Here is a 27,432-nt window from a genome sequence, read left to right on the forward strand (position 1 = left end):
CGTAGGTCACCCCGTGTGCTGTAGGTCACCCCGTGTGCTGTAGATCACCCCGTGTGCTGTAGGTCACCCCGTGTGCTATAGGTCACCCCGTGTGCTGTAGATCACCCCGTGTGCTGTAGGTCACCCTGTGTGCCGTAGGTCACCCCGTGTGCTGTAGGTCACCCCGTGTGCCGTAGGTCACCCCGTGTGCCGTAGGTCACCCCGTGTGCTGTAGGTCACCCCGTGTGCTATAGATCACCCCGTGTGCTGTAGGTCACCCCGTGTGCCGTAGGTCACCCCGTGTGCTGTAGGTCACCCCGTGTGCTGTAGGTCACCCCGTGTGCTGTAGGTCACCCCGTGTGCCGTAGGTCACCCCGTGTGCTGTAGATCACCCCGTGTGCTGTAGGTCACCCCGTGTGCTATAGGTCACCCCGTGTGCTGTAGGTCACCCCGTGTGCCGTAGGTTACCCCGTGTGCTGTAGGTCACCCCGTGTGCTGTAGATCACCCCGTGTGCCATAGGTCACCCCGTGTGCTGTACTGGAAGTGTGGAAAGTGTGGAAAGTCAGTCTATAGTGACTGACACACCCTTTCAGGACGGAGCCCGCTGCCAGGCGACTCGCCCTCAGCAGGTGCTTGCTGCTTCCCTCCCAGGCGTCCCCGAGGCGTGGTGTCCTGTCAATTCCCACCGCCTTCTCCGTGGATATAAGAAGGTTGTGAAGTAATCATTTCTAGGTGGCGATCTTTATTTTTCCCTTTGCCGTTTTCACCCCCGTAACGAGCATGTGATGATGGGACCATTATGTTGTCATAAAAGAAAGACAGGAGAGAATCTACAGGGGAACGGGGAGAGGAGACTGGGTGCTGAGCCGCTCCCTCAGAAATGCCGCTGAGCCCAGCGCTGAGTTCGCGGAGCCCAAGACGCGTGGAGGCAGCGCCCTCCGTGGGGCAGGCACTTCCCTGTGGCTGTGCCGGGGTTCCGGGGACCCCCCCCCCCGGCCACCTGGGAGGGGGCAGTGCAGTCCCAGCAGAGAGCACGTGAGAAACGACCTTACTGCGAAAAGAAACCCACGCGGGTTTGGACTCCAGATAAAAACGCCTGTTGCCTCCAACTGACCGGCCTCAGAGGGGGGTGGGGTGGGGGTGGGAGGGAGGGGGGTGGGGTGGGGGTGGGAGATTAACCAGAGAATGTACATGCGTATCACATAGCCCACGGGCAGCCTAGGGTGGTGAGGCCTGGTGGGGGGTGGGGGGTGGGGGGGAGGGCTCGAAGGGGGTGAAGGGGGTAACTGGGGGGCATGAGTAATCCTGTCAACAATAAAAACCGGTCACCTCGGGGCGACCCCTCAGGCCTCGGGGAGGCCCCCTCCCGCACCCCAGCATTTATGGAAAAGAGATCTTCACAGGGACTCAAAGGCTCAGCAGCTTTTATTGACAATCTGAACGGAGCCGCCGGGCGGTCAGAGGACGGGCCGCTCGCAGGGCCCGTGTGCTCCTTCCTGCGCTCCCGCTCCGGAGGCGTCACGGTCACACTCCCGCACAGCGGCTGGCTGTTCGTTAGCGCACGGCAAGGGTCCGCATTCTATTCTGGAAAAAGCAAACAACACCGGCCGCCAGGGAAGGAGCGGGACCGGCCTCCTGTGCCTGACGTGGGAGCCAGCCCCCCGCCACGCACCGGACAGCGCGGAGCCGGAGGATGCGGACGGGTGCCCACGTGGCGAGGGGTCCCCCAGGTGTCACGTCGAGGGGCGGGGGTCGGTGCGGCAGCGGCTGCTCGCTGGGATTGTCGGGAGAGGACGCCTGGCCTGAGGGTTTCAGACGGAGCAGCGCCGGCCATGCTCGTGGGGCTCAGCCTCGGACCTTCCCTCCCGCGGCCAGACCGGCCCCACGATCCCTCCGGCCGCGGGCTGCCCACCGAGCTGGCGGGGGGCCACGCTGGCAGAGCGAGGCCGCAGGGGGAGCGGGAAGGACTGACCCCGGGTGGGGGTTCGGGACAGAGGGCAGGTGGCCGGGGGGCATTCTCCGAGGCCCCTCCCCTCCCCTCTCAGCAAAGGAGCAAAGGGACCCAGTGCCGTGGGCGGTTCCGCCCGCCGTCACCATCGCCCGAGGAGCCGAGCCGAGGGCAGAGGTGTTACCAGCGAGGGGAAGCTAGCCCCCATCAGCCCGTGCCCGCAGGAGGGCTGCCGGCCGGCAGCAGGCGCCGCTCACTTTGGGGGCCCGGACCCGCCCCAGGAGAGTCTGCTCAACGGCCCGCGGCCTGGCACCGGGGCACCCACTGCCGGCCGCCCCCTCCAGGGCGCCTGGCCACGCGGTTCACAGCGCAGCCGCGTGGGCTGGCATGAATGTCTGCAGGCAAACGGTAGATTTGTAATATTTTCAGAAAAACAGTCTCCAAAATGGCAAGTAAGGAAGTGGCGTGCGAGTGCGTGGAGTCAGCCCTCGGGGCCCCTCCTGTGGGCCACACGCCGGTTTGTGCAGCTCGAGACTCGGCCCTCGGAGCGGGACCCTCGGGGACAGCGGGGCGGCGGCCTCCGTGGGAAGCCGGGCTCGGAGAGCCCGCCAGGCAGACCCCCGCGCGGAGGGGCGGGTGCAGGCCTGAGAGTCCGTGGCCACCGGCCTCGAACCCGACAGACGCTCGAACCTCCCACCAGCGCTTCTCCCCGCACCGGCCGAGGGGGACGCCGGAGTTAAAGCCGCGGCGCCTCTGTCCTCCCCCAGCGGCCCAGCTCCCCGGATGGAGGCCCCGGGGAGGATGGAGGCCCCCGGAGGCGGCTTCACGCCGGTGCTCTGTGCGAGCGGCCGAGCCCAGGCTGCTCGTGGCCTCACCGGCGGCACAATCAGCGCGCGGCCGGGGGCTGCCACACCTGGTTTTGCCATTTTGGAAAGAACGGTGTACATGTGTGTGCGTCTTTCTTTGTGTGCACACGTGTGTGCACATGTGTGAGTGTGCGAATGTGCGTGTGTGCATATGTGTGCATGCGTGTGTGCGGGAGAAAGGGAGAGTGGCGGGCGCCGCTGGACACGGAGCTCCGGAGCCGACGGCGGGCCGGCGGCAGCTACACGTCGAACCAGTGGGCGCCCATGCAGGCGCGGCTCCACTCGCAGCTGCAGTTCCAGCACCACTCCAGCTGGCACTGGGGCTGCGGGCACTGCATGTGCATGCATCCGCCTGCGGGCAAAGCAACGGCACCTGCTCCGGGCACTGCGGGCACCGCCCACAGCCCAGGGCTGTTTGCCTCTGTCCAAGCGGGGGTGGAGGAGACACCGAGGCCGGCTCCCTTTGGCGGGGGACCCCCCCCCCCCCCCCCCACCCCGCCCACCCCCCCCCCGGGCGCAGGAGCCCTGACGGGATCGGGAGCACCAGGCTGGGCAGTGTCCCGGCATCTTCCCTGTGTGGGCCGGGCAGTGGCCAGCTCACCGACACCGCGCGGCTGGTGTTACTGGCGCCGGTGACCGTAGGCAGCCAGGCGGCAGGACGCGGCTCAGCAGAGGGCGCCGGCACTGCGATGGCTCCCACGTCCCGGCCGAACTGCCAGCCACGAGGCCCCGGAGCCCCGGCCGCGACCACGCACAGGCGCCCGAGGGGAGCGGCACGCCCGGCCGGACTCACCGTTCTTCTCCACGGGCACGCGGCAGCGCGGGCAGGGCTTGGTGGTCTTCTGGATCGTCTCCCGGGAGGACTCCTCCCAGCGGGCCTGCTCGGCCGCCCGCGCGTCCACCTGGAAGGCCTGCGAGAGGAGACGGGGTGGGTGCGGTCTGCCGAGGGCGCTGGGACGGAGGTTCTTAGAGACGGAGGCGCCCGGGGCAGGAAGCCCCACGTAAAGGCGCGGAGCGGGGACGGGCTGGCGCGGAGGGCGGCCCTGGGCACGCGGCCTGCGTGCGGCTAAGGAGAGGTCCTGTCCGCGTCGGGCCCTTCCCCGAGGCCGTGGCCCGCATCCCTCGTGAGCGCCCCCGACACGGATGTAAAACCTCTCCCGAGTGACCGAAGTCGCGTGGCTTCGGGACCACCTGGCGGCGTCACAAACAGACCAACAGGGTCTGTGCTCGCACCGGCGGGTTGGAGGCCGTGGTTGGGGTGGGCAGAGCCCAGAAGTGTGAATCCTGAACACGCCTCGGGGGGCTGCGCGGCCCCGGGAGCTTGGGGGGCCCTCCGCTTGGGCCCGAGGAGGAGCAGGCTTAGCTGTCAGTCACCCGCCACGCAGCAGGGACCTGGGTGGGGGTTTCGTGTGACTCAGCATTGCGGCCCCGCGTGCGGTTGTGGCTCACACAGGTGTGGGTGCTAATGGGCTGATGGCGTGGAGCCCCGCTCCTGCGAGCGCGTGTGAGTGCCGGGCAGTGGGGGCAGGTCTCTCCTCCATACGTGATGGCCAAACACAGCAACTGGTGATTTCCTGTCGCTCGTCAAGGCCGCTCCGCAAGGTCACGTGCTGGCCTGAAGGCTCAAGACGGGCCTCGTGCTTGCCCGGGGGCAGGTGTCCCGGGGCCTTGGGGGGGGTCTGAGCACAAGACGTGGTTCAGGGCGGGACGCGGCACCGTCCCACTCGGCTCTTCACGGGCGGTGCCACCGCGGACACGGCCTAAGCGCGGTCTCCGCTCAGCTGTCCGTGCGAAAGCTTAGCACAGAGTCCCACGCGCCCTGAGTGCGACGCTGGTATTTCCCGTGATGGTAACCGTTATCCGTTTGCCGTCAGCGTCACCTTTTCCGAGGGGACAGCCTGGGAGTCTGCACGCGCTCGGAGGACCCCTGAGGCCTGGGCTGGCCCTCATTCCGCTTTAAAAGTACAGCTGAGCCACCTGCCCCTCAGAGGTTTTAAATCTGTGCCGAGGGGACGCTGCTAATACACACGTAAGCAGAGCAACCGAGAGCCTTCACGCGCGTTTTCTTTCCTCTGCGACGGCGGTTTAGTCAATCACCGGACTAGTGTGTCTTAATTCCAAGAGTCAGTTTAAATCCATTTTCCAAAAGGGACCAGATCGCCATTCACCACACAGCAGGCTTCATGCAGTGGGAGTGTTTCCGGGGAGTCCCCGCTCCGAAGGGGGGCCTGCCCCACCCAAGCCGAACGCCCAGACCACACTCACTTGCCCCCAATCACCGCAGAACAGCCTCCCGACTTCCCAGCCTCAGCCACGTCCAAGGCCACGCACTGCCTGTGAGCAGCCCGCCCCCTGATGGTGAGTCGGGCCACTGCATCCCCTCTCAGGCAGAGATGTCAATGAACTGGCTTTGCTAGTCTCACATTCTTGAAACGATTACTGTCCCTTTTGGGGGCGCACACACACACACACACACACCCCTATCTCGGGAGAGAGAAGTGATCAGAGGGCTGGGAAGTGACGGAGCCCCTGCGAGGCGGGCGGGCGGGCGGGGCGGCGAGGGCGCGCCTTGCTGAGTTGGGACCTCCGGGCCGCGCTGTGAGAGGGTCTGGAAGAATGGTTCTGAGGATGTCAGCACAGGGGGTTCTGTTCTAGTGCAGCATGCCGGCACCAGGGCGGGCCCGAGCTTCTCAGTGCTTCACGGAGGGGACAGGGGAGGGCGTGATGTCCACCTGCCTTCTGAGAGGTCGGTGCTGACATGGGACCACATACGTGTGAAGCAGCAGGACCAGCGCCCTGGCCAGGCGGCTCGGGTGGGTGGAGCATCGTCCCACGCGGTTCCCATCAGACACAATCCGAGGTCGCAGGTCTGATCCCCCGTCAGGCACACAGAGGAGGCAACTGGTCAATGTTTCTCCCTCACATCCGTGTTTCTCTCTCTCCGCCCACCCCCTTCCTCTCTCTTAAAAATCAATACCTTGGGTGAGGATTAAAAATAAAAGAAACAAGGTTATAATGTATCATTTGCTGGGAATTTTAAAATGCTTGTGTTCAGCTGTTGTTACAGATGGAGGGACAGGGCAAGGCTGCCTGAGCAGAATGTGTGTCTGCAGGAAGCGAGGAAGGAAGGTAGCCACCTGGTGCTCCGGCCTCGGAGAGCTCCAGCTCAGGGCCTGCTGGGTCGGGAATGACCTAATTAGTGGGGCGGGGGGGGGGGGGGCACGGGACCACACACGCTAACTAAGGTCGCAAGTTAGGTCAGGACCTGCTACGGGCTGCCCGGCGCCGAACTCGGCTGGTCAGAGAGGCAAGCCGACCACAGGAACTTCCGGGCAAAGAAAATTCCTGCAAAGACTGATGGACAGCTCCTCCCCCCCACCCGGCGCTCACCTCCCCACCCGGTGCTCCCCCCACCCCACACCAGGAATGGAAACTCAAGGCGAGGAACAGACCAACGCCTTCCCTCTCCATCCCCCATCCCGGGACCCCCCCCCCCCCCGCAGCTACAAGCGGATGGACAAGCTCGCTCTCTGGAGACGCGGGGGTCTCCCTTCTCTTGAGAGGAGAGCAGCTACTGGCCTCGGAGCAGCCCCCCATCCCGCTGCTCCCCTCGGAAACCGCCTTCCCCTCAGCTCCGTGCTGGTGGCATTTCCCTTCTTTCCGAGGGAAGCCAGACCCACCGTGGGTCTCGGACCTTCGGGCCCCCAGGTGCCTGCATCCCACTGACCCACACAGACAGGACTCGGCCGTGGAGGGGGCACAGCTCATCCTGTGCAGAGCGAGGCTTCGGGACAGAGCCGGCCCTTGTCTGCCAGAGCGGCACAGGGGCCCATTCATCCCGCACGGCGCTGGGGGCGGGAGGCGCCCCGCACGGCGTGGCACACGGGGGACACGTCAGGAAACAATGCGTGACAGACACACGCCAAGAGGCCCGTGCCGCCGTGCTGCCATGGCGACAGGCCGTGTCCCCCGCCTGGCGGGGAGCATCACAGGCCGCTGCAGCCCCCCGTCCCCAGGGTCACCGTGGGTCTGGGCGGGGCCCAGGAATGTCCCGTGACGTGCATGCAGCTAGCCTGTGGGGAGCCTGTGGGGAGCCCTGCCTGCGGGTCTGTGTGCCCCGCACCGCTGTCAGCACAGGAGGGCTGGGCGCCTCCCTCACGGCCGTGAGCCCCAGCCGGCCGCGCCCTGCGGGCATGGCATAGGCGTGGGTGGGCGTGTGGTGGGTGTGGGGTGGGCATGTGGTGTGTGTGGGCGTGGAGTCAGTGTGGTGGGTGTGGGGTGGCATGTGGTGTGTGTGGGCGTGGAGTCAGTGTGGTGGGTGTGGGGTGGCATGGGGGCATGGGTGGGCGTGGAGTCAGTGTGGTGGGTGTGGGGTGGCATGGGGGCATGGGTGGGCGTGGGGTCAGTGTGGTGGGTGTGGGGTGGCATGGGGGCATGGGGTGGGCGTGGGGTCAGTGTGGTGGGTGTGGGGTGGCATGGGGGCATGGGGTGGGCGTGGGGTCAGTGTGGTGGGTGTGGGGTGGCATGGGGGCATGGGGTGGGTGTGGGGTCAGTGTGGTGGGCATGGGGCGGGCGTGCCGGGACGAGGTTGGTGAGGGCAGCTGCCTGGCTCTGCTCGCTGGCCTCACCGGGACCAGAAGGCCTCCAGCCGTTCAGCTCCCTCCCTGCCTGGCTCCCCTGTGCCGGCCTCGCCGGGACCAGAAGGCCTTAGCAGCCCAGCTCCCTCCCCGCCTGGCTCCCCTGTGCCGGCCTCGGGTCCAGGCGCGGCGGGTGAGAGACGCACAGGGGCCCTGCTGACGGCGTGACACCCCGTGGAGACCGCGTGTCAGGGTGAGCGCCGCGCTTCGTGGGAAAGGGGTGCTGGGACAGAGCGGGAACCATTGCCCACGGATCGACCTGCCCCTGCGGACGACATGTATGTGCCGCCCAGTTCCCATCACGGAGGGCTGGGGGCTCCCAGCAGCCGGGACCCCGGCGTGTTTGCCCAGAACGCTCCCGTGGAAACAGTCCTGCTGTCCTTGGAAAACGCACACTCCTTTCCCGTCACTGCGCTTGGGGCCTCCATTTCTGGCAAAACATCCCCTTCCCGCGGGCGGCAGCGCCACCTGGTGGAGGAGGGGCGCCCGCACCGCTGCCCCTGCGCGGAGGAGAGGCCAGAAGGCAGGCGGCTCCCGGGCCCAGCTCAGTCTCAGGGCGAGTGAGTGTGTGTGTGAGTGTGAGTGTGTGTGTGTGTGTAACTGTGTGTGTGTGAGTGTGTGTGTGTGTGTGTGTGTGTGATAACTGTGTGTGTGATAACTGTGTGTGTGTGTGTGATAACTGTGTGTGTGTGTGAGTGTGTGTGTGTTTGTGTGTGTGATAACTGTGTGTGTGATAACTGTGTGTGTGTGTGTGTGTGTGTGTGTGTGTGTGTGAGTGTGTGTGTGTGTGTGTGTGTGTGTGTGTGTGAGTGTGTGTGTGTGTGTGTGTGTGAGTGTGTGTGTGTATGTGTGTGAGTGTGTGAGATAACTGTGTGTGGTGAGTGTGTGCATGTGGTGAGAGTTATAGAGTGTGTGTAGAGTGTATGTGGTGTATATAGCATGTTTGTTTTGTGTATTGGTGTGGGGCTGTATGTAGTATATGTGTGTGTTGTATATAGTATGTGTGTATTACTGTGGGGTGTATGTGGTGTGTATTGGTGTGTGGTGTGTATGTGGTGTATATAGTATGTGTGTATTGGTGTGGGGAGTGTGTGGTGTGTGTGTGTGGTGTATACAGTATAGTATGTGTGTACTGTTGTGGGGTGTGTGTAGTATGTGTGTGGAGTGTATGTGGTGTATATAGTATGTGTGTATTGGTGTGGGGAGTGTGTGGTGTGTGTGTGTGGTGTATACAGTATAGTATGTGTGTACTGTTGTGGGGTGTGTGTAGTATGTGTGTGGAGTGTATGTGGTGTATATAGTATGTGTGTATTGGTGTGGGGCTGTATGTAGTATGTGTGTGTGGTGTATACAGTATAGTATGTGTGTATTGGTGTGGAGAGTGTGTGGTGTGTATGTGGTGTATAAAGTATGTGTGTTTTGTGTATTGGTGTGGGGTAGGAATGTAGTATGTATGTGGTATATATGTGGTGTATATAGTATGTATGTATTGGTGTGGGGAGTATGGGGTGTGTGTGGTGTGTATGTGGTGTATATAGTATGTGTGTTTTGTGTATTGGTGTGGGGCTGTATGTAGTATGTGTGTGTGGTGTATACAGTATAGTATGTGTGTATTGGTGTGTGTGTGTGTGTGTGTGTGTGTAGTATGTGTGTGGCATGTAGGGAGTGTGGGGTGACAACAGGTTTCTGTGAAGTACTCCCCATGTCACCAGTTGCTCTAACAGTGTGTTTCCGAGTCTCAGACGGGACGTGACTTGCGCGTCCAGGTGAGGAATGGGCATTTAGTGCTTTTCCAGCGAGTTGGCCAGGGGGCCTCGCCCCGCTCTGACCCAGCGCCGGGGGGGGGGGCAGCCTGCGTTCAGGGGGCCTGCCCGGGTGGGGGGACGGGCTCTCTGGATGGTGCCTGGGAGGAGGGAGGGGGTAAGAGAGCACAGGGCACCTGGCAGCATGTCCCTCTCCTGGCTCAGCTGCCCCCCTCCTGGCCCAGCTGCCCTCCTCCTGGCCCAGCTGCCCCTCCTCCTGGCCCAGCTTCCCCCCTCCTGGCCCAGCTGCCCTCCTCGGTCTCCCCGCGTGCTGACTGACTGAGGCGTCTGGTAAAGTAACATCAACGTCGTGGCTCAGGGACTGCATCCCCCGAGCTGACCACAGCCTGACCGGTTGGAGAGGTTTGGCACATCTTTCTGGAATGGACGAGGGAATGGCTCTTCGGGGCAGACGCCACCCTCACTCAACACCTGTTAGAAGTCTATGGGCAGGTGCTGCCTCGGGCCGGGCTGCAGGAGCACTGACCGCGGGGTGGAGATCCTGGCCGGCACCTGTGCCCACGCAGCGCCCTCTGCTGGAATGCTTTGGGTCTTATTTCTCACGGACCCACCTTCCGTGACGTTTCCGGGGAAGCGTTATGCAAAGGCATGTATCTTCAGGTTCGGGTCAGCATGTTCCCATCCCTGTTATTGCCTTGCGTCTCCCTGTGGCTCCCCTCTGAGCCCCTGAAGAGAAATACAGGTGCTGCGTTCTTCCAGGAGGCGACTGGCCTATCCGGACCCCGGATGTAATTCCGCTAGTGACGGTGCCGGCGACACAGGCCTGGCACCGGTCGTCTGTGCTGAAGGCCAGCTCTCTCCCTCCCATTCCCCGAGGCGAACATGAAGGCTTTAGTGGCTTCAAAAGAAAACCTGGGCCACCTCGACCTTTAATGCCGAAGGTGGTGGGTTCCTCTGGAATGGAGAGCGAGGGAGACGCCTGGGTGGGTAGGGCGCCTGACCCGATGTGCTAACCGATGTGCTGCTGCTTTAACACGGACAGGTGTGGGCATCGCTTCCTGGAAGCCTGTGTCCATGTCCGTGACCATCACAGGGTATGGATGGAAGGGGCAGGGCCAGAGCCCCAGGCCCAGGCTCTACCCTCCGGGGGACAGTGATCCCGAGGCGAGGGCGGGTGGTCTCAAGGTCATGATCCAGCCGGACACCAGCACCCAGGGGGCTCCACTGGACTGCTCCTGGGCCCAAACAGAGTCGGCAGAAAGAGCTCTGCCGCCTCGGCTACAGAACCGGCCGCTCAGCCCAAACACCCAGTGTCTCGAAGCTACGAGCAGCCCCGAGCTCGCCGGTTACGTGTGTTCAATGACGCCGACACGGAGTAAATGCACCCGCAGACGCGTACAGGCTTACACTGCCCTACGCTCTGGCTTTACAGCACTCAGAGAGTTAAAGTCCTCCCGTGTGAAATTAGAATGTTCCGGAATTTCTGTGACGATTTATGAAGCTCCTGTCAATATGACGACTGGAGGATTTATCCGGGCAGAGGAGGCGGTTAAGCCCTCACTAACGTCTGCATCAGGAGAGAAGAATGAGCCACCTCGCCAGCTGTGCTGCAGGGGCGAGTCCCGGCCCCCGAGGCTGGATGGGTCGCAGTCAATACACAGGAGAGATCGCAGCTGCCTTCCCGAGGCCTGAGGCGGCGCCCGGAGAGCTCAGTGGTCAGCGCTCTTACCGGATCGCGGCTGAAACTATGTGATTCCCTGCATCGCACAACGCGCCTAGCACCTCACGCATGGGGGCGGTTTCTGCCCAAGAGTCTAACCCGTGGTCGGCAAACTCATTAGTCACCAGAGCCAAATACCAACAGGACAACGATTGAAATTTCTTTGGAGAGCCACATTTTTTAAACTTACACTTCTTCTAACGCCACTTCTTCAACATAGACTCACCCAGGCCGTGGTATTTTGTGGAAGAGCCACACTCCAGGGGCCAAAGAGCCGCCTGTGGCTCGCGAGCCGCAGTTTGCCGATCACGGGTCTAAGCAAAGACGCTTCTGAAGGGGTTAGCACGAGGCCAGCGGACTCGCCGGTGGAGAGGCGGCTGCGTGGTGGGCCTCTCCTGGGCACTCCTCCCCCCGATCCCCGCGACACGGAGGCACCTGCACCCGCACACGGGGCGTCTGCAGCTCCACCCGCGGGCCGTGGTTCTGGAAGGATCCCATGGCCAGGAGCCTCTGCCCCCTCCCCAGGCTGCAGGCTTCCGTCCGGTTCTTGTGGATTCATGACCTTCAGGACGGAGCCCTCCCCCCGCCCCCACCTGAGCCCGGGGAGGCCAGGCTCCTTACCTGAGCGGCTGCCCCTGAGGCGGCGGCCAGGGCGCTGCACGCCCCCTCGTGGAAGGCGCCCTTACAGTCGCGGCAGAAGACGAGCTGCGGGGAGAGGAGAGCACACGTGTCAGAGGGGCTGCTGCCGGCTGTGGGGGCACACGCGTGTCAGAGAGGATCCTGCCAGCTGTGGGGGCACACGGTGTCAGAGGGGATCCTGCCAGCTGTGGGGGCACACGGTGTCAGAGGGGATCCTGACAGCTGTGGGGGCACACGTGTCAGAGGGGCTCCTGCCAGCTGTGGGGGCACACACGTGTCAGAGGGGCTGCTGCCAGCTGTGGGGGCACACGCATGTCAGAGGGGATCCTGCCAGCTGTGGGGGCACACGTGTCAGAGGGGATCCTGCCGGCTGTGGGGGCACACAGCTCGCAGCCCTCTCTCGGGGTGCTGGCTCTGCAGCCCAGCCGCCATGGGGAGGCCCCGGGGGAGGCACTCGGCCCTCCAGCCCCGCTGAGCTCGGAGTGGACGGCCGGCGGGTGTCTGCGCCCCGTTTCAACGGATCCTCTGGTTCCGGGCCAAGCGGCCCAGCCGACCCCTCAGCGAGCAGACAAACCGTCTTCCCAGGACCCTGCCCAGGTGACAGGCTGTGGGAAAACAGCAAAGCAAAGCAGGAGCCAGGCTGCGGCTGTTTTCAATCACAGGGTTTGGGGTGATTTTTGCCCGGCAACAGGTGACTGCAGGGCAAAGGTGACTGCTAGGTCAAAGGTGACTGCAGGGCAAAGGTGACTGCTAGGTCAAAGGTGACTGCAGGGCAAAGGTGACTGCAGGGCAAAGGTGACTGCAGGGCAAAGGTGACTGCTAGGTCAAAGGTGACTGCAGGGCAAAGGTGACTGCTAGGGCATGGCCTCGAGTGTCTGGAAAACGCAAAGTTCTAGGAACTTGCAAGTTCTCCCGTTAACACTGTACCATCAGCCAGGAATTTAGCTGTTTTGCTTAAGATAAGACTGCTTTGAGCTGATAAAGAAAACCCAAAACAAACCGGATGTGGAAAAATCAGCTTTATCCCTGAACCATGCCGTCCCTCCAGCCTCAGAGGACAGTCCGTGTCTGAGACGGCCTCCCTTCAGGTTCAGGCGCCTCCTCGCCTGGGTCAGTTTCTCGTTTTCACTGCTCGCCTGGGAGACGGAAAGCCGGGACGTGGTTTAGGGAAAGGCTCCTCTGCTGCCCCCACCCCTGCCTCCGGCCGCCACCCCCCGGGCCTCAGTGTCACAGCTGCTCCTCAGCACCGAGACGGACCCCGTGCTGTGGGGGTGAGCGTGAAGGCTCAGGCCGGGCCCGTGGGGAGCTCCGCTGGTCAGAGCGTCATCCCCACACGCCAAGATCGCGGGTTCCATCTCCGCGAGGAGTAGCTGGTGGAACAACACATGGATGTCTCTCTCTCCAAAGCCAATCGGGAACGAACGTAGAGGTCGGGTTGGTGGGAGGGGGGGTGTTAGGGTGTCTTCCTGCAGACCGCTGCCGCCAGGGTTTAGCTTCCCCTGGGCTGAAAGCAACCCACGGACAGTGAATGCATCGGATCCTCGAATCCTCTTAGGTTTTTCTTTTTTTAATGTATTCGCTCATCTTGGGTTTGCCTGAGACCTACCATTCTGCTCTTACGTGCTGTCCTGTGTAACTGTGTGTCACCGCGTGCTGTGTGTGACGGTGTTCGTTACTGTGTGTGTGACGGTGTTTGTTACTGTGTGACTTTGTGTGTCTGTGTGAGTGTGACTATGTGTGTGGCTGTGTGTTTGTTACTGTATGTGACTGGTGTGTGGCTGTGTGTTTGTTACTGTATGTGACTGGTGTGTGGCTGTGTGTTTGTTACTGTGTGTGAGACTGTGAGTGTGGCTGTGACTGAGTGTGGCTGTGTGTGTGTGACTGTGTGTGAGACTGTGAGTGTGGCTGTGAATGTGGCCGAGTGTGGCTGAGTGTGACTATGTGTGTCACTGTGTGTGTCTGTGTGTGTGTTACTGTGTGTGAGACTGTGTGTGTGACTATGTGTGTGAGTGTGTGTGACTCTGTGTGTGTTACTGTGTGTGAGACTGTGAGTGTGACTATGTGTGTGAGTGTGTCTGTGTGTGTGTGACTGTGTGTGAGACTGTGAGTGTGTCTGTGACTGTGTGTGAGACTGTGAGTGTGGCTGTGAATGTGACCAAGTGTGGCTGAGTGTGGCTGTGGGACTGTCACTCTGTGTGGCCCTGTGGCTGTGTTGTTCCATTACTCAGCAGAGCTCACTGTGTCATCTCGCCCGCTGCTTCCAGTGGAGCAGGGCTGCCCGGGGCCTGGCAGGGCACACACGTCCCGTCCTATTAGCCAGCGGATGAGACAGGAAATGAGTGTCACGGTGGAGGAACACCCCGGAGCTTGATCAGTTTGTCAGAAGAAAGAGGCCTTTTCCGACAGAGACATGAAGTTCCCTTCCCCACGGGGCCGGAGAACCAGCGATAACGTACAGACCGGAAAGGCGAGGGCACGGGAGCTAAGCCCACCACTTCGATGTGGCGACAGGCACGCAACGCGGCAAAATGCCGCCGTGGTGACCTGACGCGAGGCCCCTGTTTCTGTGCTTCTACTGAGAGGGGACAACGGACATGGAGCCCCAGCAGGCAGCGGCCTCCTCACGGAAATGACTCCAGTCTCACACGGAATGAGTATCAGGGGTCCGATTTGATTAAAAAATGGCCAGGTTTTAAATTTCATCATCCAGAAGTCAAGATTGTGCACAAAGCGCTTGTACCAATGCTTAGGCCTCCAGTTCCCAAACTGTGCCCCAAGGCACCCCGGGGTGCCACAACGAGCTCACAGGGTGCAATGGTGTCGGTGAAGGTTTGAGGCACACCCAGGCACACTCGACACCCGCTGGAGACCGTGGGAATCACTGACAGAGGCAGGCCGCGGCGTCCATGCCCCTCGGTCCGCCCTCCTCGTAACGACATCCTATGTGTGCAAAGCTGGGTTGTCAGAGGTTCCTGCGCTGAAGACGTCAGCAAGAAACCACGCGACAACGTCTATTTGGAGCAGGGGATGTAACTACTTAAGAGCAAAATAAAAACATACATTTTTTCAATTTATATGAACTATTTTCTCCCCAAATGACTATTAAGTCACTAAGACATTCATTCTTACGTTATTTGGACCAAATAATTAATGCTTAGTTTTTAAAGCCTTTAAAACATTACAAAAGTAACACACGCCTGTTCTGTTGGCTCTCCGAGCTCCCCCCTCGTTAGGTCTGATCAGAAGCAATAAGTGGAAACCGTGTTATCTGAGCTCCACGAGGGTCGCTCTGTGCGTCTGCGTGGCTACTTTACCGCCCGGCTGCTTCGTCCGAGCGGCGGGTGTTTCTGTGGAGGGATCTGGAGGCCTAGAGGCCTGTGACCGGGGTCCTTTCCTGGAGAGACTCCCCAGGCAGGCTGCACGGGCCTGGCTCAACCACCGAAAGGTTCAAGAGCAGGAATGAGGCCGCCCACGAAGGGAGGCCGTCGTGGCCAACAGCTTCAGCGACACGCGAGGCCCCGCGCCCCTCCTGGCGGCCTGTCCAGTGGATTCGGGTCGTGCCTACCCGCCCACAACCACAGAAGCCAGTTCCTTGCAATCAATCTCTCTCTCTAGGTAAGTCGATAGAGATACAGATAATGAGGTATCCATATGTCTGTGTGCATCTATAGATCTGTGGGGACATCTGAGCATATCTCTATCTACATCTACATCTGTATATCTATATCTATAATCTATATCTGTATCTATATCTATATCTATATCTATATCTATATCTACATCTACATCTACATCTATCTATATCTATATCTATATCTATATCTACATCTATATCTATATCCACATCATCTGTCTCTATCTCTAGCTCTATATATCTATATCCACGTCATCTCTCTCTCTCTTTCTCTCTCTCTATCTCTATCTCTATCTCTATCTCTATCTCTATATATATAAAAGGCTAATATGCAAATCGAACGAACTGCGGAACGATGGGTCGCTATGACATGCACTGACCACCAGGGGGCAAATGCTCAACACAGGAGCTGCCCCCTTGTGGTCAGTGCACTCCCCCTGTGGAAGTGCCACTCAGCCAGAAGCCGGGCTCACGGCTGGCAAGTGCAGCAGTGGTGGTGGGAGCCTCTCCCGCTTCCGCGGCAGCACTAAGGACCCCTTGGGGTCCCGGACTGTGAGAGGGCGCAGGCCAGGCTGAGGGACCTCCCCCCTCAGTGCATGAATGCCGTGCACCGGGCCTCTAGTCTCTATATAATTTCCAAATGACTCTGTCTCTCTGCTGAGATCCTCAGTTTCCATAAAAAATTCCACTGGGTCAGTTTATTTTTTTAGGTCAATTATTCTTTTCAAAAGGACTGATGTACAAAACCACAACTATCTGAATTTTCTACGTGATTTGCAAAACTGTCGTTCAAAGTCCTTTCCACGTTTGTTTTTAATTCCAAGTACCTGCAGGACAGCTCCTCTTGAAATTCAACCCCCGGGCCAAGGGCATCCCCGCCAGGGGGCGCCTGTTCCCTTGATCCGACATCGAGCGTGGTAATTCAATACAGTTGTCTCTTTGGGCTTAGCTGCCTGGGAGGCTGGTGCCACCGTCTCACTCAGCCGTTACAATGAGCTCACCACAGGTGCGCAGGGCGAGGTGTGCAATCCTGAAACCTCTCCTTACTAAATGATAAATTCAATAGCATGACTTTTTTTTTCTAATAAGCAATAGCCTACTGTTCGTACCATGCAAGTCCTGTTTTTGCCTGGCAATGACTATGTGTTGAATAGTCACGTTTAGGATAAATAAAGTCTTGGACCTGGACAACGTGTAAGACAACAGCCTAGTATAATACATGACATCACACAGTAGATACTTGTATTTTTTTTTTAAGGGATGTGTATATCTACACTAATAAAAGAAAAACATGCAAATTGACTGTACCTCTGCTACGCCCACAAGCCAATCAGGAGCGAGTATGCAAATTAACCCATGGAGCAAGCAGGAGGTTTGGATTTCCCCGACGATGGAGAAAGCCAAGCTTCCTGGCAAGCCCTGGCCTCCGCTCAAGGCTACAAAGTTTCAATTATAGAAGATAAATAAATCCCAACAAAAATGCCCGCGACCACGGAGCTGAAGCAAGCAGGAGGCTTTGGTTGTCCCCGGCGATGGAGGAAGCCAAGCTTCCTGGCCAGCCCTGGCCTTCACTCAAGGCTACAAAGTTTCAATTATAGAAGATGAATAAATCCCAGATACCAGGGCCTCCGCTTGGGTCACCAGGGGCGTGGCCGGCCTGCAAACCACCACAGGCCCCTCACCCAGGCCACCCCATGCCCCAAGGGAACCCCCACCCTGATCCGGGACACCCTTCAGGGCAAACCAGCCGGCCCCCACCTGTGCACCAGGCCTCTATCTTATCTAATAAAAGAGTAATATGCAAATTGATCATCACTGCAACACACAATATAGCTGCCCCCATGTGGTCAAAGATCCTGCCCCCATGTGGACACAAGATGGCCACCACAAGATGGCCAGCAGGGGAGGGCAGTTGGGAGGGACCAGGCATACAAGGGAGGGCAGTTGGGGGCCATCAGGCCAGCAGGAGAGGGCAGTTGAGAGGGACCAGGCCTGCAGGGGAGGGCAGTTAGGGGTGACCAGGCCTGCGGGGAGGGCAGTTAGGGGTGACCAGGCCTTCAGGGGAGGGCAGTTAGGGGCAATCAGGCTGGCAGGGGAGCAGTTAGGCATCAATCAGGCTGGCAGGGGAGTGGTTAGGGGGTGATCAGGCTGGCAGGCAGAAGCAGTTAGGGGCAATCAGGAAGGCAGGCAGGTGAGCAGTTGGGAGCCAGCAGTCCTGGATTGTGAGAGGGATCCCAGATTGGAGAGGGTGCAGGCTGGGCTGAGGGACACACCTGACCCATGCACGAATTTCGTGCACCGGGCCTCTAGTATCTATATATCTATATATATATATATCTATATATATATATATCTATATATCTATATATTTATTTATTTATTTCAGAGAGGAAGGAAGAGGGAAGGAGAGTTAGAAACATCAATGATGAGAGAAAATCATTGATTGGCTGCCTCCTGCATGCTCCCCGCTGGGGATGAAGCCCGCAACCCGGGCATGTGCCCTGACCGGAATCGAACCTGGGACCCGTTAGTCCGCAGGTCGACACTATCCACGGAGCCAACCAGGCTAGGGCGATGCTTGTATTTTTAAAAATCAGGTACAGTTCAGCGTTTGGAAGCAAAGCCTCGATGTGAGAGCGTCCCAGCGTCAGAGCCCTTTCTCCATGTGTCACCTGTGTGACCCTAACATCGCGTCACTTTAGCTTTTCTGCATCTGGAAAGGAGAACTATCATGCTAGCGAACAGTTCGCACTGCTTCTGGCACACAGGACACACAGTAAGTGGTTTTTAAACAGAATTATGATTTTTATAAACAACACAGGTGGTAGTAGAAAACCAAGATGATAGTGAAGCGCCTCGGTCCCGAAAGCAGGCCCCGCACATGGATAGAGCTGCTGTGTGAAGGCCCTGGAGACACAGGGCCTCGCTGGGGCCGAGGCTGTCAGCTCCCAGGACGCGGCAGAGCTGCCCGCACCGGGCTCCCTCACGAGCCGAGGGACTGTCACTGTCACCCCCTTCCACGGTCCAGCACCTCCGAGCGGCCCCAGGAACTGCCCGTCACGCTTATCATGCAATAGCATGTCAGTAGATAGTCATTTGATGGACGTTTGAGGCTGATTTCCCGTATGCTCGGTCTGGAGATGCACAGAGGAGAGGTACGCACGCGTTCTCGCTGGAAACATGACAAGGAGCCCAAAGAACAGCTTCCAACGCTGTTGGAACACACGAGAGCCAGGCAGGGCCGGCAAGTAAGGACCCTCAAAGTGAGGGCATGACCCTTGAAGTGGCCTGATCGCTGTCTGAAAGCCGGACGCCTTTGCGCCCGCTGTCACATCTATCATGAGAGCCCTTCGTTATGCGGCATTTATTTCTCTTCCACGGCTCCGCAAGTTCTGTCTTAAAACAACAGGCAGAATCGGATGCCATCGCGGGACCCCTGGCTGTCCTCAGGGAAACATCCAAGTGTCCAGGGCACGTCTGGGCGTCCCCGGAAACGGAGGGCACATGTTATTGAGGGGGGGCGGGGGGAGGCGCTGTCCAGAAGGTGGCAGCAGTGACGCCTGACAGCCCCTGTGTGTTCAACACAGTGACTCCAGAGAGCAAGGCGCCCCGGGACCAGCCCCTCGCGTATGCAAAACGCGCTCTGACAAGACGGCGCACGGAGCGGAGATGGGGTTCGAGCCTCATGCACTAAGCACAATTCTGGAAGGAAGAAAGCCGGGCGATTGTCTTTCAAGTGCACGTCTTCAAATCGCAGACTCTCACGGTGAGACAGTCTTAGCGGCCGCGCTTGACATGCCAACGGGCCGGGCCGGTCTTTCACACGCACCCGCCATAGGCCTGAAGGTCAGTCACGTGAGGGAGCTGAACACAGCTTACCGGCTGGACTCCTTCGTCTTTTCAGATCCTCTCCCGGTCACCAAGGATGGCTGCACAGGCCGGCTAGGTTCCCACACAACTCGGTGACGCCATCCCGGCCTCTACGCCCCACATCAGTGTAGTTTTAGGTTCGCTACCACGAAAAGGCCTTACTTCCCTCGGCTTAGCTTCCATTTCGCGGGGGCTCTTCAAGGAACTCGGAAAACCTCCATTTCCAACACCAGCCGGTCGAATGCACGTAGGGACCCATTTGCTCTCGGTTGGAGGGATTTTGCACCCGCTGTGAGGACGAGCCCGTGGGGAACTCTGCCATCTGTCCCCGGACCAGGGGCCCATTCCAGACGATGCGGCCACTCAGGAGAGCATTTCCCCAGCTCCCTTCCCACTGGGCGGCCCCAGAGCCGCCAACGACGAGAGGCGCCTGATAGGGGGTGCAGGGGGCGGGGGAGGGGGGCTCCGAGAGGGGACTTCTGGGAATGGACTTGTCCAACTGAGACTGCAGACGGAGACGCTGAAGCTGATTTCCCACGTCAGCATAGTTATCTATCTATCTATCTATCTATCTCTATCTATCTATCTAAAAGCTACTATGCAAAGTGTCCCCTCGGGAGTTCGACTGGGAGACTGGGAGTTTGATCGCTTGCTATGATGTGCACTGACCACCAGGGGGCGGCACAGAATGAAGGAAGGCCCGGCTGGCAGCCAGAAGGCCCCGATCGGCCCTGAGCCAGTCCTAGGGACCCTACCTGGGCACAAGTTTCATGCACCTGGCCTCTAGTCCGGGAGTAAAACAGCTGGGTCCAGGCCCATGGACCTTGGTTCTGATTGCCTTTGTGGACCTGCTCGCTGTGGAGGATGCTGGTCCCACCCACATGCAGCAGCAAGGCTCTGAAGGCCTGTTCCCTCCCCCACATGCCATGTTACTGGGGACGGCCCTTGTCAAACCCTGGCATGAAAAGAATCTGAAGGAAATCTCAGCGCTTTGGCTAACACCGTCTCTGCCCACGTGCTGTCACCCCAGAAACATGTTCCTGGCCAGAGAAACAGCTCGAGTCACTACAGAGTCTGTGCGTCTGTGCAGGGTCAAGAGAGGCCTGTGGCCCAGCCGGCGTGGCTCAGTGGTTGAGTGTCGACCTATGACCCAGGAGGTCACAGTTAGATTCCTGGTGCGGGCACAAGCCCGGGTTGTGGGCTCCATCCCTGGTGTGGGGTGTGCAGGAGGCAGCCGATCCCTGATTCTCTCTCATCATTGATGTTTCTCTCTCTCTCCCTCTCCCTTCCTCTCTGAAATCAATCCTCTCTAATAAAAGAGAAACATGCAAATTGACCGTACCTTTGCTACACCCACAAGCTACGCCCACCAGCCAATCAGGGTGAGCATGCAAATTAACCCAACCAAGATGGCGGTTAATTTGCATATCCAGGCCAGAGTGAAGACTGAAGACAGCATAGAAAGAAGCCAAGTGCTGCAGAAGGGAGCGAAGCTGCGGAGAAGCAAGCAAGCTGGGCAGCGGAGAAGGAAGGGAAGCAGGTGGGGCAGCGGAGACCGCAGCAGGAAGCCCTATTGCAGGAATCTTCCTACAAGGGGCCTCTAGTAAAAACATATAAAAGAGTGGCATGTGGTCGCCTGGCCTGGCATTCCCTGCTCCCGCTGCCTCTGCTCCACAAAGCACACGGGCTGGTGGCACTGGCGTGAGCTCGGCCGGTTTGTTGGAAAAGGATGCTAAGAGACTTTAGCTCAGTGCTTCACACTGACAGCCAACAGGTTGGAGGTACAGGTGAGAGAGAGAGACCGGGGAGTGTGGGCTTCGTGGCCCGTGGCCATGTCCTGGCCATGACTGGGAGCAGGGAGGCTCACCAGGAACTGCCCAGGACAGTCATGGGCTGGCCCTGGGACCCTGGGGAGCAGGGACAGGTGTGGCTTATGGCGGTGACGCTCTCTCCCCAACCTCCCGCCTTCTGTCTCACTTTTTGCCGGACCATTTAAGGGACAATTCCTGTGGTGATGGTCCCCATCCCATCCTCCAGCCTTCGCTCCATGGCTTCCCTTTTCTCCAAAGGCTGGCACAGGATCCGGCTGCAGGCGGGGACTCTTGTAAGCGCTGGAGGGTGATGCTCACCCCACCCGGGTTCACCGACCGACATCCCGGAGGGCGAACGGCTGCAGGTGGCGATTCCCTTCACCATCTTGCGAGGACGGCTCGGTTTCGCTTTCCACACAGCACGTCCCAGACCCGATGGAACATTTGGCTCCTTCCGGCGATGGAGCCCCGGTCACAGCGCATCGAACGCAACAGCACTCTCAAGCCCGGCCATTCATTAGTGCGCGTGTTTGAATACGGCCATTCATTAGTCAAATGAGCAGCATATGTCCTCGATGATGGCTAACGGGTCTCTAATCCTCGTGACCTTATCATTCACAATCTGCGCCAGGCGCTGGGCTCCGCAGAAATGATTACACGAGGCCAGTCAGAATGGGAAACCCCCGCCATATGGCGGCGTGAGCCCCTGTGTCCCGGAGCCCGCGGGCATCCTTCTGCTCGTCCACGGCAGGGGAGACCGCGCGCTTCGGCAGGGGAGACCGCGCGCTTCCCTCGAGCACTGGGCCGACCGACGGGGCAGCCGGGCAGATGGGCTCTGGGCGGGGCCAAAGCCGCACTTCGCCGAGACATGTGTCTTGGGAGGCCTTGCAGCCGCCAGCCGTCCAGTTACATATCAGACCACGATGGGGCGCTGAGCGTTTGGTAGGGGCCCTGGGAGCACCCCTGTGCCGGCCACCCCTCCCCCCACAGCCTCGGCCAGAAAGCCAGGGCGTTCTTCCCTGGAGCGCCGCCGCGTTCTCACACGTGTGCCTGTTCAAGTGTCGTCCCTCTGGGAGAGTGTCTTCACTCGTCTCCCCTTCCAAGCTCAGAGGGTTTGTTTCCTGTCCGTCTCTGTCCCCGGGACCCAAGGCCTGGGGCATCGTGACCTTATGGTTCTCACCGAGTCTCTGAAATCTGTGTGCACGTCCCACCACGTCACATCTCGGCTTGGACCAGCCGCGTGCCAGGCCGCAGCCGCCTCCGTGGCCGCGGCACATGCTGGACAGGGTCCTGGAACCCTCTGCTCCGTGGCCACTGGGACACGGCAGGTGGTCAGAGTGGGAGCCACGGACCCGAAGGCAGGGGGACAGCTCCCTGGGTGCGAGAGGAGAGGTGAGGGGTGCGCGGGGAGACGAGGACACCGCGTGTGAATGGAGACATGCACTCTGCTCTAATAAAGAACGCGCCTGATTTTTAGCCCCGAGGGCCTCGCTGGCCCTGCGATGTGGGAAAGACCAGCAGAACCCAGAACACCAGCCCCATCGACGCCGCTGTCTGCAGCGAGAGCGCAGTTCCCGCCGGCTCTGAGCTGTCTGCCGGAGGAAAGCCGGAGCCAGGCGGACCTGCTACCTCTGGCTCCCGGGTCTCGGTGTGACGGCCGCTCCCTGGGCCAAAGCGCGCACGGGGACAGACAGCGTCCGCACCACTAATCACGCTGCCGTCCCTGCCGGTCGCTGCAAACCAGCCTTGCTCCTCCTGTCCGCGAGGCCACCCTGCCTTAGGGGACGATGCAGGACGCAGAACATGGAGCGATGAGGCCTGCAGCTCATAATGTCGCCAACCAGGGATCAGCGTGGGCCAGCGCGGGGACCCTCAGCCCCGCACGTCTTGGCCACGGGCCTCTCGCTGACGTAGTTTACAGAGATCCCGGCGCATCACGTGGGTCACGCTTCCAAAGATGGCCCCGCAGGACGGGCGATGGGAGTCAGGGCGGGACGTGGGCCGCGTCCCCGAAGCCGTGCACACACAGTGGGGGGCTGGAGCACCCCTGGCGGCCGTGGGCCGACCGTTCCTTCCCCCACCAGCATCTGCTGGGAGCCGGTCGTGCTGGGTGGGGCTGGCCCAGGGCAGGGGCACAGAGGGGGGACGGCTCTGGGGGGCTGCTCTGTGGGAGCCACTCCCCACCCTCGCCTCCCCGCTAACCCCTAAGAGCGCCGCCTTGACTCTCAACTAGGAAATCCGTCAGGGCCGACTCCCTGCACCCGTGCCTGGGGCGCTGCCTCCCCGCTGCCCTGCGCCTGCTGGTCCGCACTCCCACCCTCTGCCCCACATGACCCCCTAGACCCAGGCTCCCAGGGAGCTCGGTGTGCTCCCCCTCGTGCTCCAAGGAGCGGGGAAGGGGCGGCGCCCACACCGACAGTCACTCTCTCAGGCGGGTGCCTGCCGGCGGCCCTCTCACACGGGGCGTCTGGCTGCGGTCCCGGCCCCGCGGACACTGCAGGTCCCGTGTGGATATGGGAACGGGACAGCCCTGATGTCAGGCCGCGTCACGCGTGTCTGTGAGCCCTGGGCCAGGAGGGCGGGCGAGGCCGTGCCGATGCATGTGGAACGCAGCAGGGAGCAGAGTGAAGGGAGGCTGCGTGGATGTCGCGGGCAACGTGCATGCGCGGCTGTTTGCCCCCATGACGTCACGGGGCCACCCCGGGCGCTGGGAGGAATCCAGAGGCACAATTCCCGTGACGCTCCTCCATCCTTTATCCAAGGAAAATGCGAGGACACGGCTACAGAAAACACGTCCAGAGGGAGTGTCCTCGCCCACGCACACCCCGCCCTCCCGCAGTCCACGCGCGCAGCACGCCTTGCAGACACTGTACGGGGGAGCGGTCCTCACGCGCCGTGGCCATGCGGTTGACAACACCCTCCACGCCTCAAGCATGTTGGACAGCAATCTCTTAGCCGATCAGACCCTACGTGTGTGCTCTCGGGCCAGTGACAGCGGCTCCCGGAGGAGGGAGGGTCTTCGAGAAACGTGGCTGAATGGCTCTCCCGGGGACACCCAGGGCCAGCCCCTCCCAAGGGCCAGGCAGGGCCTTCCGCACAGAAAGCGCTTCTCGGCTCCGAGGAACGTCGTGTGCGGGCGTTTCAGATCGCCAGAGGGCCCACGGGATCACGTAAGGCTGTCACTATGGAAACGAACGCAAGCCCCCACCGTGGTGTGACGTTCCGCCGTGAACAGCGGCCATGAGTAAGTCTACACCCTGTTTGAGATCATGTGCTAACCCCACTGCTCCTCCCAGCCGATCCCGCCACCCACAGCCCCCGGGGCAGCGTCCGATCTCACCGCCCAGGTCCCGGCAGCTCCCGAGACCCACGGAGCCCCCGTCCCTGTGAATCCGGGGGCAGCCCGTCCTCATCGCGCCGGTCCGTCCTGCTGTTCAGCTGAGGAGCGGAGTTGGCGACATCAGACAGCACGGTGCACTGTCTTACGTGGATCGTGAGTGGACGTGCCACGCCGCACCATGTCCTGTGTGGCTCTGGGGCCAGGATGAGAAAGAGGCGGTGCAGGGCCGGCACACCATGGGCCTGCCGGGTCGGCGGCCGGGCGCGTGCAGGGGGCTGCCCTGGGACAGCTGGTGGGGACACTGAAGGCCCAGCCCCCGGGCAGGGAGCGGCAGGGAGCCTGGGCAGGCACGTGGGTAGGGGATGTGAGTGAGAGTGAGTGTGAGTGTGAGAAGGTGTGCCAGTGTATGAGAAAGTGTGTGAGAGGGAGTGTGGTGAATGTGCAGAGTGTGTGTGGCTGTGTGTGGGAGTGGGTGTGTGAGAGTGAGTGTGAGTGAGTGTTGGCTGAGAGTGTGTGGAGTGGGTGTGTGAGAGGGAGTGTGAGTGAGTGTGGCTGAGAGTGTGTAGAGTGGGTGTGTGAGAGTGTGTGAGTGTGTGTGAGTACATGTGTGAGAATGAGAGTGTGGCTGAGCGTGGTATGAGAGGGTGGGTATGAGTGTGTACGTGTATGAGAGTGAGAGGAGAGTGAGTGTGAGTGTGTCTCACGTGGGTGCAGTGTGCACACTTGTATGGCGGCGTGGGCGATGTTTGTAAGCGGCACAGGCCAAGTGGCCGCTGGCAGCCCTGGTACCTGCACCCCTGGGACCATGTCTGGGCGTGGCGGCTGCGCTGCTGCAGCTCTGAGTGCCTCTCCCCCACTGCGCCCTCTTCCCCACCTCTCCTGGTCGGGGGCAGGCACACGGCCTGCAGCTCTGAGCAGCTGCGCATGCCCTTCAGGGAGACCGGGCCGGGAGAAACGGAGCAGCTGCAGCGTGAGTGATGAGGCCTGCACGTCACGGCTGCTGCCTGGGGCCTGCCAAGGACTGTGCTCCGAGGCCTGGTCCCCGCCGGCCAGCTCGCTCCCACCTCCCAGCTCCCAGCTCCCAGCTCCCAGCTCAGCTCCCAGCTCCCAGCTCAGCTCCCAGCTCCCAGCTCCCAGCTCCCAGCTCAGCTCCCAGCTCCCAGCTCCCAGCTCCCAGCTCCCAGCTCCCAGCTCCCAGCTCCCAGCTCCCAGCTCCCAGCTCCCAGCTCAGCTCCCAGCTCCCAGCTCCCAGCTCCCAGCTCCCAGCTCCCAGCTCCCAGCTCAGCTCCCAGCTCCCAGCTCCCAGCTCCCAGCTCCCAGCTCCCAGCTCCCAGCTCCCAGCTCAGCTCCCAGCTCCCAGCTCCCAGCTCCCAGCTCAGCTCCCAGCTCCCAGCTCCCAGCTCCCAGCTCCCAGCTCCCAGCTCCCAGCTCAGCTCCCAGCTAACTGATGATGGGAAGTGAGAGGTTTCCTGCTCTCTGCTCTCAGGCCATGTGAGCTTGGGGAGGACCTCGCACAGGAGGGCAGGGAGGTCCGGTGAGGTGAGCAATCACGGGACAGGAAGAAGTGCGATTGAAATACATCACTCCTCTCACGACCAAGGCTCTGTGATGGGTCTAGGTGACAGGAGCTCAAGGACAGAATGTTACTGCAGCACTAACAGAGTTTAATCCTCAGAAGGATTTGTGATTCCTCAGAACAGAACAGAACAAAACAAAACAAAACCCAAAACATAAAAAGCAGCAATTGTCCACAGCTAAGAATAGCAGGAAGCGGGGTGGGCAGCTAGGTGCTTGCAGACCTGGGTCTGACAGGCGCAGCCTCTGCACGAGACCAACCCCTCGTTCCTTCACACTGAGAAGGGGAGCACACGCCTGGCTCCCCTTCTGGCCAATCTCACTGTGTGATTGATACGTGAATACTGTGAGCGATAACATAAACCATCGCACTTTTCCAGGACACTTGTTAAGCTCTAGTTTCATTGTGAGGCAGGATTTATTACCTTTGTTTTGCTGATGAGACCTGAGAGACCCTCTTTCAGAGTCTGGGCACCATGGCAACAGGCAGGATGGAAGGTGATACAGGGCTCTCTGCGAAAGCTAACACGGCATAAGCTCATGGCCTGGGAACAAGTACACCCATCCATCCATTCATTCATCCATCCATCCATCCATCCATCCACTCACCCATCCACTCATCTATCCATCCACTCATCCATCTATCCACCCACTCATCCACCCACTCATCCATCCATCCATCCATCCATCCATCCATCCATCCACCCACTCATCTACCCATCCATCCATCCATCCATCCACTCATCCATCCATCCATCCACTCATCCATCCATCCACCCACTTACCCACCCACTCATCCATCCATCCACTCACCCATCACTCACTCATCTACTCATCCATCCATCCATCCATCCATCCATCCATCCATCCATCCATCCATCCACTCATCCATCCACTCACCCATCCACTCATCCACTCACTCAGCACATTCTTACTTAGCTCCAATGTGCATCCATCTCTGTGACCGCCACTGGAGAGAGAACGGCGACCAGACACGCTCTGAATCTGCCCCCACCAGCGTCCTATCTACTGGATGGGTCTCTCTCAGGATTAAGCTTGATTCGGGCAGCAATAACTAGGCTGCTGTGGAAACCGCGTCATCGTTCCCAAACACCTCCATGCCGTAGGAAGCCGGTGCTGAGGAGGCCCAGGAGGCACTAGGGCAGCTCTGCCCTCTGCTTTGGGAGACCCATGTGTCTCCTGGACGGTGGAATCCAAGCAGATTTGGAAGGTCTGTGCAAGACCCCCCATCACACATGCACCCTGTCCCAGCCAGGGCCCGGCCTGCCCTCCTTCCCCTTCTCCTCCCAGGTCTCCTTCCACTAGAAAAAAAGGCCATTTAAAATTCATATGTACAGCGTCCCCCTTATCTGCAAGGGGCATGTTCCAATGCCCGCCGTGGGTATCTGAAACCTCAAACAGTACTGAACCCTGGATGCACTATGTTTTTCCTTTTGATATACAACCTGTGATAAAGTCTAATTTAGAAACTAGGCCTAGTAAGAGGTGGACAACAATAGCTAATAAATAGAATGCTTATCGCAACACACTGACTAAAAGTCATGTGAGTGACGTAGGGGTCACTATTAAGTGAAATAAGGGTGACTCGAACATAAGCCCTGAGCTACCACTGCAGTCGACCTGACCAC

General features: G+C 60.1%; 1 protein-coding gene across 3 annotated transcripts in view; it reads right to left on the reverse strand.

Moving 5' to 3' along the window:
* Positions 1–1,395: 1,395 nt before the first annotated feature.
* The window catches only part of PRKN (parkin RBR E3 ubiquitin protein ligase), a 534,126-nt gene continuing 508,089 nt past the window's right edge, over positions 1,396–27,432 (reverse strand). For all 3 annotated transcript variants that reach the window (XM_054722613.1, XM_054722614.1, XM_028132921.2), the window contains 3 exons: positions 11,536–11,619; positions 3,588–3,705; positions 1,396–3,146 (listed from right to left, as the gene is read on the reverse strand). In XM_054722613.1, the coding sequence (XP_054578588.1) occupies positions 3,034–3,146; positions 3,588–3,705; positions 11,536–11,619 (315 nt within the window). In that variant the 3' untranslated portion in view covers positions 1,396–3,033. The remainder of the gene's footprint in view (positions 3,147–3,587; positions 3,706–11,535; positions 11,620–27,432) is intronic.

Source organism: Eptesicus fuscus, chromosome 10 (genome assembly GCF_027574615.1).
Source record: "Eptesicus fuscus isolate TK198812 chromosome 10, DD_ASM_mEF_20220401, whole genome shotgun sequence".
In the NCBI taxonomy this organism is placed as follows: domain Eukaryota; kingdom Metazoa; phylum Chordata; class Mammalia; order Chiroptera; family Vespertilionidae; genus Eptesicus; species Eptesicus fuscus.